The 13,454-nt window shown below is 39.4% G+C and overlaps 2 protein-coding genes across 6 annotated transcripts in view; one reads left to right on the plus strand and one right to left on the minus strand.

Moving 5' to 3' along the window:
• LOC142352233 (sec1 family domain-containing protein 1-like) overlaps positions 1 to 7,568 on the minus strand; it is a 354,741-nt gene extending 347,173 nt beyond the window's left edge. The window contains exon 1 of the mRNA XM_075404694.1: positions 7,552 to 7,568. The gene's annotated coding sequence lies outside the window, so the exon portion shown is untranslated. The remainder of the gene's footprint in view (positions 1 to 7,551) is intronic.
• Positions 1 to 8,331, plus strand: part of LOC142352240 (uncharacterized) — a 52,088-nt gene extending 43,757 nt beyond the window's left edge. For all 5 annotated transcript variants that reach the window (XM_075404703.1, XM_075404705.1, XM_075404706.1 and 2 more), the window contains 3 exons: positions 2,219 to 2,437; positions 5,856 to 6,019; positions 7,938 to 8,331. In XM_075404703.1, coding sequence (XP_075260818.1) covers positions 2,219 to 2,437; positions 5,856 to 6,019; positions 7,938 to 8,114 — 560 coding nt within the window. In that variant the 3' untranslated portion in view covers positions 8,115 to 8,331. The remainder of the gene's footprint in view (positions 1 to 2,218; positions 2,438 to 5,855; positions 6,020 to 7,937) is intronic.
• Positions 8,332 to 13,454: the final 5,123 nt, after the last annotated feature.

Consider the following 13,454-nt stretch of genomic DNA (forward strand, 5'->3'; position numbering starts at 1 on the left):
TTAATCTTCTAATATGTCACTTTTCATTCTTCCCAGTGCTTAGGTTGGTATTGAGTCTCTACAAAAGTATGTTTTGTAAGTCATTTATAAGTGTATGAAGCTTCAAACGTAAAAAAAACTTATTGTTATCCTGTTCATATATTCAAATATTTTAAGGAGATTTTTTTAGAAGACAGATTAAGATAGGAGACTAAGATGAAAACAGAATAGAACTTCAGAAATATAAACTTGAGGTGACTTCATAAGCCATAAACTTTTTTATTTTTCCTCAAATTTTACTTTAAAAAAATTCTATCCGTTTTGCCATTTTCTACCGATTAAAATTAGTCTATTAGCCAATGGATCTCTGTATAGAACAGATTTTGAAGGCCAAAATAGAAGGCTTCAGGCAATTTAGAGCTCTCATAATTCAAATTTCAACTTTGAAAAATTAATAGGAAAAGCAAAAAAATGTATTCCTTCCGGAATTCAAGCATTGTTTTTAATTTTTCTTCTTTCATCAGAACTAACCAAATGAATAATTTTAAAACTGCAGAGATATAAAAAAGACGTTTAATTGGAACGAACACCAACCACAGTCATTATTAAAAAACGAAGATGGAAATTTTTTCTGATTTTTTTTTACTTGTATCCCAATTATTTTCACAGCAAGTTGTCCAATGCAATCTCCTTTAGTATATTGGAATCCACAAGCATTGGAAAATTAGAGATTTTAGGGATCAAAAACTTAATACGAATGCACATAGTTTTTTTGGTAGTTAAAAGCAGGTTATTCTTCACTTCTCTGTATTTTGAAATTTTTCTTCGAACTGATCTTTTACAGTCTATGTACGTTCCTGTTACTTGAAAAACCAAATAGTTGTTCCATTGTAAAAATTCTCATATTAAAAGCAAGTAGCTTTTTGAAAGGTGAAAAAGAAAAAAATATTCTTTTCTTTTTCAGATTACAATGAAACGATTAAAAAAATGCTTTTTCTTTAAAAAATACTCCGAAGAATTGAGACTCCCAATAAAATTCACTATTGAGACACCCAATGATCACAATAAAGTTTACTAATAACCAATGTTCCGCAATGCCGCTAAACAAAAGTTTCTAAGGGCAATATTCAAGTTTACCTCACATGATAGACACAAGTAGAGGCACCTGGCAAAAACTGTCAGAGATCTTAATAAACTGGAAACAATACTTTGTTTTTGCAACATTTTGGTCTTTTGAATACTTTCAAGACCAATAATGTGCTAAGTATTTTTTTGGTGACATATCGACTAATTTTTTTTAAAACGGAATCCCCATTATGCACTTGAAACAACAAAAACGACGATATTTTTGTAAAAAGTTCAAAATCGTTTTTCTCATAATTTTAAAGTCCATTTTTCAATTAACGATGCAAATGCCTCAAAATGTCCACACCTAGGTTTTCAAATGAACAAAAAAAATACACTTAAACTAACAGTGACGAACCATTAGTAAAGACCATTTGCCAAGGAGAAGATTGTTTAAAAAAGGTTGTTTTTTTGTTGTCGGAGTTCGTATTTGGGAGTTCGTGTTTTTTTTGTGTGCATGCGTTCATGTTTGCGCGTTTGTGTGTGTGGTGTGTGTGGCATGTGTGCGACAGAGAGAGAGAGAGAGAGAGAGAGAGAGAGAGAGAGAGAGAGAGAGAGAGAGAGAGAGCGAGAGCGAGAGCGAGAGAGCGAGAGCGAGAGCGAGAGCGAGAGCGAGAGCGAGAGAGAGAGAGAGAGAGAGAGAGAGAGAGAGAGAGTTTAGAGACATTCGCCGATACAATTGCCTCAAAAATCTATTCCTATTTTGATAGAGATAACCAGGAAAAATTTATAACTGGTGACGAACCGTGAGTAAAGATCAGCCGCCTAAAAGAAGAAAAAAATTATAGAATTGTCTTTTTTGTGTATTAAGATTTGTTTCTGTGTGTAATGTCTGTGTTGTGCATGTTGTATGGTTTATCTGTGCCTGTGTCTTTCGAATTGTAGTAAGTTTATTTTTCTTGAAAGTGTTGAAGAGTTCTTGTTTTGTCTGCCAAAAAAGACGGCATATTTTTTCGGTTCGCACAGTGCAAGTATAAGCTGCTTTCGGATACTCCCAACGGTTTCTCTGACAGAAATTAATGGTTGTTTTGCAACCTTGAGAAGTATGTTGCAACATACTGAGCTATGTATGCACAGACTTGCACGAGCCATCTTGTTGCATATTTATTTTCAGGAACTGTGTTCGCTGGATCCAATGAGAAGCAACCACAAAGGAGAAGTCATAGGTCATGTCTGGCATTGACCCTGTGGGTGAGTTTGTTTGTGTCTATGTTGCTACTTATGACGTCAGAGGGTGAAGCAGCGCCTCCTCCTCGCCCACAGTCATCACAATTGCCACCCCTCCACCCACATGACACTCCCTGGCAACAACAGCAGATTTTGCAACAACCAGGTAAAAAAAGACCCCACCCTTTCCACAAAATCAAAACCAAAAGAAAAAATCTCAGAAAACTTTGTTATCGTCGGTTTTCTACGTTATAAACGTTCACTATGCTTCATTTCGTGAAAATGACAGCAACAACGCATGCAAATTTTTCTCGAAATTGCCAGAAAGCGATGTTATTGGCACTTGGAGGATAGTCTGATAACCCAAAAGAATATCAAATGGACTGCGGTGCCAGAAGTTAGTCAAAATGCTCTTTTGGAAGGTCCAAGTGTTCGTTTGAGTTCAGTTGATTCGGAGTGAGTCCAATATAATTATTGCTTACCTTTCATAATATAAACAATCGATTTTTTTCCTTTTATGTCCCTCCCCCTTCCCCTGATTAGTGAGTGCTTTTTATTTGCACCGCCCAAGCGCATGTGTTATATAATCACACAGTAATTTACTAAATAATGGTAAGTGTTCCTTACCTGGGGGTGCGGGCACAAACGGAAAAGATCCAAACAATCATTAGCATCACCTTCATTTAAACGCTTGTTTTGTCTAACTCAGTTCTAGGAAAGAGATTTTCAGTCCTTGGGTAAAAAGTTTCTTCTTTTTTTCTAGAACATGAATAAAGAATATCCTCAATACATGTTGACTCGAATTCCCAATTTTTGATCACACTGATAAAAAATTAGTATTAGTGTTCTGAATGATTGCACAAACAAGGAGGCTCGATAATGTGCGCTCGAACATAAAGTTCCGACGCCGCTCATCCATATTTTTGGCATAAATGTCTACCATATGAGGATTAGATCGAAAACCCCCAAAAAATCAAGTAATTTTGAAGTATGAACAAAAAGATCGCCTCCAACGCAAATAACTCAGTGGAGTTAAAAACTGTCGCAAAAGACCGACAAGATGAGCCATTATAAAGAAAGCAAGTGAAGATGAACAACAAAGTCGAACAACAATAAGAACAAACATTAATTACCTCCAAATTTTTACGTCCATTAAAAAAAATATTTTTACAAGTTCGAAATAGCGTCAGATAAAACTCAAACTGAACAAAAAACTTGTGTTTCACTAGAAAAGATATGGGACCACTCCATATTCAGACTTGGTAACAATTGGACTAAAAAGAGCAAAAAACAGCAATAACAAAAAATTGTCTTTTATTTTTAAGAACAATTAAATTCAAAGTAACGTAAACCACTAGATAGCGATTGAAAACATCAAATAAAATTATGATCACATACGTCTCTATAGGAGGGCATTAAGACCTGTGATTATTCAATTTTTATGCGGTTGCAAAAAGAACAACAAGCAGAGACAACAAACAAAATTTCAATTAAATTTTGCGAGAAAACGCTGTCGTAGCCGTGAGGCCAAATTTTGCCCCTGAAAATGATCAATGAGACGAAGTAAAAAGTAGTCAAAAATAAAGAAAAAGGGGTAAAATTGAGAAATATTTTTGCATTTTCCAAAAACATTTTTTCAGAATCATAAAAGCCATCAGCTACAACATGAACTAATTGAAAGTGTTCGCTAATTCGTCCAAAGAAAGCGCTTTAGTCCTGTAACTATTCAGATTATGTCTTACATCTACAAAATGAACGTCAAACAAAGACAAAATTAAAAAAAAACTTTCTTTTTTTTGCGGAAAACCCGTGTCGAAGTCAGTATATTCTCATCAAAATCCTTAAAGACATTAAATTTTGTACACTTGCACTTCTCCCGACAACATTTATGTCACTTCTGACCTGTAATTAACGAGACTAGGTAACAAAGAGACAAAATTGGAGCAAATGTGAAGTTGAAAAGGCTCATTTATTTCTCCATAAAAACCAATGAGACCTGTAATTATCCAGGAAAATGTATACGACTAAAAACATTAATTAAAAACGACAGTTCAAGACAAACGTAAAAAATTTAATTAAATTCTTCGAGAAAGGGGTGTTGTAGCCGTTAAAACAATAATTTATGCTTTTAAAGTCTCTATATTATCAATTGTGCCTCATTTTGAGCGCCAATAACGTAATATGTGACCTGTCATTCAGGTAATAATTTGACAAAACCAGAAAAAAGCGTAAAGAATGGGACAATGCCTAAAAATAAAAAAATCTGATATCTCGTAGTGTCAAAGTCAGAAAACCATAGCTTAACGCGTAAAAACGAAAAAAAGATTAATTTTTTTCTTTAGAACAAAGAGGACGAAGGGGTTTTCTTTCTTTGTTGACACTAGACTACAAGTTGAACAAATTGAGGGGAAAATAGTGACAATGCTCCATAAGCCATTGTTTAACTAAGGTTCAAACATTTTTAAAGGTTAAAACAACCATAATCTTTCAAGTATAGGAACTAAATACATTCATTTGGATTTCATAGGAAGCCAATTGGACCTATTAACACTGACATTTGATTTGAATTGTTTTTCATTACTTCACATAACAGAGATTTTTTTTAATAAAGACCAACTTATTACAATCCGATTTATTTTTTTGGATTGTAACAGTCCAAGATTGGACCAAAACCAGCCTTGCTATTGCTGTTGGCTCATTAAAACAATCATTTTTTCAAATGTTATGGGTTTAAATAATTTGCTAGTTAAGAGATCAAAAATAAATGCTAATCAAAAATAATAATTATAGAGTAAAATTAGCAAAAAGGGCAAAATTTTTATTTCAGACTACTCTCAATGGAAGTGGAAGTAAGAGTAGCTCTCTTTGTAGATTACAAAGATTGTATTTGTTGTTTTTGAGTAAGTACTTCCTGCAAAATTATTCAAAGTGGACTAAAGAAGCTTATTTCGGGCAAATTTTGATGAAAAACCGTTTTTTTTTTAAATTTAGGCAAAAATGTAGCCTAGAGTTTATATCATAATGGTAATACCATTGTTAACAATTTCTACAAATTTTAACAAAATTGACGAATTTTTAGGCAAAAACTACGGAAAATGTGAAAATATCACCCATATCGGTCTAATATTCACAAAAATTTAAACCACTGTATCTCGCTCTAGAAAACGAAAATAAAAAAATCTTTTAATTCCATATTCTGCGCTGGAAGGTCTTTTTAATGATACCACTCACAGCTCTCTACGATGAATATATCGATCGGTCAAAATTGCCAGAACAAAAAAAATACCATTTGAGTATATATTTCCTCCCCTCTAGAGGTGTCGGACCAACAATGCTGAAATCATTTAGAAAGGCCTTCTTTTCGAATAAAAAGTTTAAATAGCTCCTTTCTTTAAAACAGAGCTACAAATAGGTCATAATCAGAAATTTTACACTAACTGAAGTTAAGGTAGGTAAATTTAACTTAAGAAATAAGTAACGTTAACATAAAATTTTCTTAACGTAAAATTACCTCGACTCTATTAAGTGTGTTTAAAATTGTTTTCGTACCTCAAATACGGGATCAAAATTCGAATATGTTACAGGAAGCGACGATTATGACTGGGCTTTGCAGAACCCACTTCTTAGAGGACTAGAGCAAGAGTTGCCTAAATTTCACCCTCTGATCTATGTTCTGCCTCCTGGGGCTGCAGCTCAGTTGAAGGGGGCACAACCAGGCGTCTGGCTTCACCCGCAGATACGACATCAGGTAAGCCATCGGAAAATCTCTGATGACCGTATAAATCAATATCAGACAGACGAGAATGTCGTTGTTAGAATTGTCTGTACACACTGAGGACTCATACTGGAAATTGGTATGTCCAAACTAAGAAAAGGAGAATCGAGAAATACACAAGTCTAAAGATCAACGCAAGAAGTTTTTGGAGCACAGAAAATTATGGCTTTAGAACTCACGAAAACCTGGACGGATGCATTTTCCGCCTGGAATGGTCTGGACAAACTAATTTATGTCACCTCTACCTGGGTAGACACGCACTAAGTAAAATTAAGGTTAAATTACCTTAACAGAATTGAGGTACACTCATGGCTAGGAAGAATGAAGGATAAGGTTACTTTAATTTTTCCTTAATCTGAGTTGAAGATAAAATTTGTCTTTACTTTCTCTGGTAAATTTTTCTTAACTTCTTTTTCGTAGCAATTCAATTGGAAAAAAAATAGAATTCTTAGTAAAGATCCATCTTCAATTTGAGGCTCCCATTTTCTTATTTTTCTTCGCAAAACGAGGGATCTGATGGTAAAATTCCCAAAAAAAAATTAATCTTGAGCGGTTAAGGGGAAATTTGATATCGCAATGATATTTTAATGAAATGTGAATAATATGAAAATATAAGTGCGTCCGCTTTAAGTCCTCCAAGTTGTTAATATTAACATACTTTGTGTTCCCATCGTTATCTAAACAAACCGCATTGATAGCACAATTCTAGTAGCAGTCACATATCCAAGCTTATCAACGGCACGTTTTAAATCCATTATAAAACTAGGTAAACGTTTATGCACATAAATGTTTTGCCGTTCAAATGTTTTTCGAGTTCTTCTTAATTGAATTTTTTTGAGGCGGCATAAATAGCATTCTTGTCACAAAAGTACAGAAATTCAACGATTACAGGCTCTTTAAGATTCGCAGACATAGAAGCACGTGGCAAAATATGATAGGCTTTAAGGCGGTCTTCCGACCTAAAGTTTATGTTCCAGAAAGTTTTTGAAGAAGTCTAGTAGGTTATCTAACAGTTTTTGCCGGTCTCGGGGGCCAAGTGGAGGTTTTTTTATACCCAAACCGTCCTTCGATATATAGCGTTCAGTAGCCCTGAGTCGGTCTTTGACTTCCCCCAGCATTCAGAAGTTATCTAGGAATTGATTCCGGGTTGCCAGCTGATTTTCGCCAACTCTCTGGTCCAGTTCCATCAAAAACATGCGTAATCCCTCGTCTTGTATACTGGCCAGGGCTCGGATTTTGTGACTAATCTCCTCTGAACTCATATTGAAGGTATAATTTGATAATGAACACCGTTGTTCTTTAATTTTTGTAGAATAACTGGCCTTTGTTTAAGATAATTCAGAATTTTCTACTCAGAAAATGAGAAATTTTTTGTTCAATTTTAGACGCCTTTTGGTCAATTGCTCAACTCGACTGTATTCTCTTTGTTCTTTTACACTTGTTACTTTTAGCTTATTTCCTTGATATCATTTGATTTTTCATTTCCCTCTATTTAGCCAAGCAATCTATTTAATAAGTTTATCACAACAATTAGGCTTCTTTCAAAGAAAAAACTGCACCTTTTTGTTGGCATCAAGTCATCAGAGGTCTTTCTCAAATATTTCACCCAAACGCATAATAATAATTTTAACCAAAGATTCATGCTACAATTCGATTGGTTCTCTTGCTTAATTAATCAAAAATATAAAACGAACATGCCATAGTGACAAATTGTGGTTTTGATCGTTTTGCATCGTTTTTTGAATATATTTAGCTCGTTTTTGAAAACAATTAGCATTTTTCCCAGGTAATGCCTCAAACCTCTGGTTTAAATTAATAATTGACATGCAACCTTTAACGCAGTGATGGAACCTTCAATTCATACTTGTTGAAAAACTGCGGTATGTTTTAGGGGTCCGAAGAACTTGAGGGACGTGTTAGCAAGCAACTATCGCCCTTGTCCCGTTCCTTATCCCAATCTAATAAACAAAAACAACAACAGCTGACTATCAAAAGAGGAAACGGACAAGGAGCTGACAACTCAAAAAGATTTGAAGACGCCTGGCAACATCATCTTTCTCTCGGTTGAAAATATCTTTTCAGAATCCGAAGAAAAATTTGGTCACGCCGTATTTCAATTCTCGAGGCGTGAAGTGAATTTGACCAAATCTCGCGAGACTTGATTTGTCTCACGGTTTCAAAAGATATCCATCCATTAATCTGTGAATTAATTTTTGTTGCCACCAATTCTGGTGCTTTGTCTGAATTTTCTGATCATATGGTCATAATAGAGCGATATAAATGAATTCTTTTTAAATACCAAATCAAAATTTAACAAGACGTCTCGTGCGAGTCTCTGGCTAGCACAGAATGTTTCAACATACCACAAGGTTGTAAAAACCACAGGTACATTCTGTCAGAGAAACCGTGGGGAGTATCCAAAAGCAACTTCCCGGGTTGAATTTTTCCGCCCAAAATGATGTAAGAGTGGGGCTGCAATGGGAGGATTTTTTAGAAAAATGCAGCTCAAAACTCTTACGTCTTTTTGGGCTGCATTGGGCTTCCAAGGGGGGTAAAATGGTGTAAGAGTGAGGGGGTAAAAGACAAATTAACCCCCCACTCTTACATCTTTTTTTGTCTGCCAAGGGGGGTAAAATGGTGTAAGAGTGAGGGGGTAAAAGACAAATTAACCCACCACTCTTACATACATCTTTTTTGGTCTGCCAAGGGGGTAACATGGTGTAAGAGTGAGGGGGTAAAAGACAAATTAACCCCCCACTCCTACATCTTTTTTGGTCTGCCAAGGGGGGTAAAACGATGTAAGAGTTGGGGGTAATTTGTCTTTTACCCCCTCACTCTTACACCAGTTTACCCCCCTTGGAAGCCCAATGCAGCCCAGAAAGACGTAAGAGTTTTGAGCTGCATTTTCCTAAAAAATCCTCCCATTGCAGCCCCACTCTTACGTCATTTTACCCCCCTTGTCAGCCCAACTCTTACATCATTTTACCCCCCCCCCCCTGGCAGCCCAACTGTTACATCATTTTACCCCCTCAATTGAACATTGTTTTAGCCCCCATACCTGAAGGATGCCAGTCTTGAACCCACAACCTCTGTACCCTCAGCTGCGTCGCCTTATCCTCCAGACCATCGATGCTTGTCCAACTCTTGACGGTCTATATATATAAATAATAATTGTTAGAATTGCCCCATCACAACAAATTACCCCCTCACTCTTACATCGTTTTACCCCCCTCGGCAGCCCAACTCTTACATCATTTTACCCCCTCTGAACAATTTACCCCCTCACTCTTACACCATTTTACCCCCCTTGGCAGCCCAACTTTTTCATCATATTACCCCCTCTGAACAAATTAACCCCTCACTCTTACACCATTTTACCCCCGTTGGCAGCCAAACTCTTACCTCATTTTACCCCCTCTGAACAAATTACCCCCTCACTCTTACACCATTTTAACCCCCTTGGCAGCCGAACTCTTACCTCATTTTACCCCCGCTGGACAAATTACCCCCTTAGTCTTTCACCATTTTACCCCCCCTGGCAGCCCAACTCTTACATCATTCTACCGCCTCTGAACAAATTACCCCCTCACTCTTACACCATTTTACCCCCTTGGCAGCCCAACTCTTACCTCATTTTACCCCCTTCGGACAAAATACCCCCTCACTCTTACACAATTTTACCCTCCTTGGCAGCCCAATTCTTACATCAATTTGCCCCCTCTGAACAAATTACCCCCTCACTCTTACACCATTTTACCCCCTTGGCAGCCCAACTCTTACATCATTCTACCGCCTCTGAACAAATTACCCCCTCACTCTTACACCATTTTACCCCCCTTGGCAGCCCAACTCTTACCTCATTTTACCCCCTTCGGACAAATTACCCCCTCACTCTTACACAATTTTACCCTCCTTGGCAGCCCAATTCTTACATCAATTTGCCCCCTCTGAACAAATTACCCCCTCACTCTTACACGATTTTACCCCCCTTGGCAGCCCAACTCTTATATCATTCTACCGCCTCGGAACAAATTACCCCCTCCTTCTTACACCATTTTACCCCCCTTGGCAGCCCAACACTTACCTCATTTTACCCCCCGGACAAATTACCCCCTCACTCTTACACCATTTTAACCCCCTTGGCAGCCCAACTCTTACCTTATTTTACCCCCGCTGGACAAATTACCCCCTTACTCTTTCACCATTTTACCCCCCTTGGCAGCCCAACTCTTACATCATTCTACCGCCTCTGAACAAATTACCCCCTCACTCTTACACCATTTTACCCCCCTTGGCAGCCCAACTCTTACCTCATTTTACCCCCTTCGGACAAATTACCCCCTCACTCTTACACAATTTTACCCTCCTTGGCAGCCCAATTCTTACATCAATTTGCCCCCTCTGAACAAATTACCCCCTCACTCTTACACCATTTTACCCCCCTTGGCAGCCCAACTCTTACATCATTCTACCGCCTCTGAACAAATTACCCCCTCACTCTTACACCATTTTACCCCCCGTGGCAGCCCAACTCTTACCTCATTTTACCCCCTTCGGACAAATTACCCCCTCACTTTTTCACATTTTTACCCTCCTTGGCAGCCCAATTCTTACATCAATTTGCCCCCTCTGAACAAATTACCCCCTCACTCTTACACAATTTTACCCTTCTTGGCAGCCCAATTCTTACATCAATTTGCCCCCTCTGAACAAATTACCCCCTCACTCTTACACCATTTTACCCCCCTTGGCAGCCCAACTCTTACATCATTCTACCGCCTCTGAACAAATTACCCCCTCACTCTTACATCGTTTTACCCCCCTCGGCAGCCCAACTCTTACATCTTTTTACCCCCTCTGAACAATTTACCCCCTCACTCTTACACCATTTTACCCCCCTTGGCAGCCCAACTTTTTCATCATATTACCCCCTCTGAACAAATTAACCCCTCACTCTTACACCATTTTACCCCCGTTGGCAGCCAAACTCTTACCTCATTTTACCCCCTCTGAACAAATTACCCCCTCACTCTTACACCATTTTAACCCCCTTGGCAGCCGAACTCTTACCTCATTTTACCCCCGCTGGACAAATTACCCCCTTAGTCTTTCACCATTTTACCCCCCCTGGCAGCCCAACTCTTACATCATTCTACCGCCTCTGAACAAATTACCCCCTCACTCTTACACCATTTTACCCCCTTGGCAGCCCAACTCTTACCTCATTTTACCCCCTTCGGACAAAATACCCCCTCACTCTTACACAATTTTACCCTCCTTGGCAGCCCAATTCTTACATCAATTTGCCCCCTCTGAACAAATTACCCCCTCACTCTTACACCATTTTACCCCCTTGGCAGCCCAACTCTTACATCATTCTACCGCCTCTGAACAAATTACCCCCTCACTCTTACACCATTTTACCCCCCTTGGCAGCCCAACTCTTACCTCATTTTACCCCCTTCGGACAAATTACCCCCTCACTCTTACACAATTTTACCCTCCTTGGCAGCCCAATTCTTACATCAATTTGCCCCCTCTGAACAAATTACCCCCTCACTCTTACACGATTTTACCCCCCTTGGCAGCCCAACTCTTATATCATTCTACCGCCTCGGAACAAATTACCCCCTCCTTCTTACACCATTTTACCCCCCTTGGCAGCCCAACACTTACCTCATTTTACCCCCCGGACAAATTACCCCCTCACTCTTACACCATTTTAACCCCCTTGGCAGCCCAACTCTTACCTTATTTTACCCCCGCTGGACAAATTACCCCCTTACTCTTTCACCATTTTACCCCCCTTGGCAGCCCAACTCTTACATCATTCTACCGCCTCTGAACAAATTACCCCCTCACTCTTACACCATTTTACCCCCCTTGGCAGCCCAACTCTTACCTCATTTTACCCCCTTCGGACAAATTACCCCCTCACTCTTACACAATTTTACCCTCCTTGGCAGCCCAATTCTTACATCAATTTGCCCCCTCTGAACAAATTACCCCCTCACTCTTACACCATTTTACCCCCCTTGGCAGCCCAACTCTTACATCATTCTACCGCCTCTGAACAAATTACCCCCTCACTCTTACACCATTTTACCCCCCGTGGCAGCCCAACTCTTACCTCATTTTACCCCCTTCGGACAAATTACCCCCTCACTTTTTCACATTTTTACCCTCCTTGGCAGCCCAATTCTTACATCAATTTGCCCCCTCTGAACAAATTACCCCCTCACTCTTACACCATTTTACCCCCCTTGGCAGCCCAACTCTTACATCATTCTACCGACTCTGAACAAATTACCCCCTCACTCTTTTACCATTTTACCCCCCTTGGCAGCCCAACACTTTCCTCATTTTACCCCCCGGACAAATTACCCCCTCACTCTTAAACCATTTTACCCCCATTGGCAACCCAACTCCAACCTCATTTTACCCCTGTGGACAAATTACCCCCGCACCCTTACACAATTTTACCCCCCTTGGCAGCCCAATCACAATTTTACCCCCCTTGGCAGCCCAATTCTTACATCATTTTACCCCCTCTGAACAAATTAACCCCTCACTCTTACACCATTTTAACCCCCTTGGCAGCCCAATTCTTACATCATTTTACCCCCTCTGAACAAATTACCCCCCCCCCCACGCTTACACCATTTTGCCCCCCTTGGCAGCCCAACTTATACATCATTCTACCGCCTCTGAACAAATTACCCCCTCACTCTTACACCATTTTACCCCCCTTGCCAGCCCAACTCTTACCTCATTTTACCCCCTTCGGACAAATTACCCCCTCAGTCTTACACAATTTTACCCTCCTTGGCAGCCCAATTCTTACATCAATTTGCCCCCTCTGAACAAATTACCCCCTCACTCTTACACCATTTTAACCCCCTTGGCAGCCCAATTCTTACATCATTTTACCCCCTCTGAACAAATTACCCCCCCCCCCACGCTTACACCATTTTACCCCCCTTGGCAGCCCAACTCTTACATCATTCTACCGCCTCTGAACAAATTACCCCTCACTCTTACACCATTTTACCCCCTTGGCAGCCAAACACTCACCTCATTTTACCCCCCGGACAAATTACCCCCTCACTCTTAAACCATTTTACCCCCATTGGCAACCCAACTCTTACCTCATTTTACCCCTGTGGACAATTTACCCCCGCACCCTTACACAATTTTACCCCCCTTGGCAGCCCAATTCTTACATCATTTTACCCCCTCTGAACAAATTACCCCCGCACTCTTACACCATTTTAACCCCCTTGGCAGCCCAATTCTTACATCATTTTACCCCCTCTGAAAAAATTACCCCACCCCCCCCCCCCCCACGCTTACACCATTTTACCCCCCTTGGCAGCCCAACACTTACATCATTTTACCCCCTCTGAAC

This window comes from Convolutriloba macropyga, chromosome 13 (genome assembly GCF_964194025.1).
Source record: "Convolutriloba macropyga chromosome 13, txConMacr16.3, whole genome shotgun sequence".
Taxonomy (NCBI): domain Eukaryota; kingdom Metazoa; phylum Xenacoelomorpha; order Acoela; family Convolutidae; genus Convolutriloba; species Convolutriloba macropyga.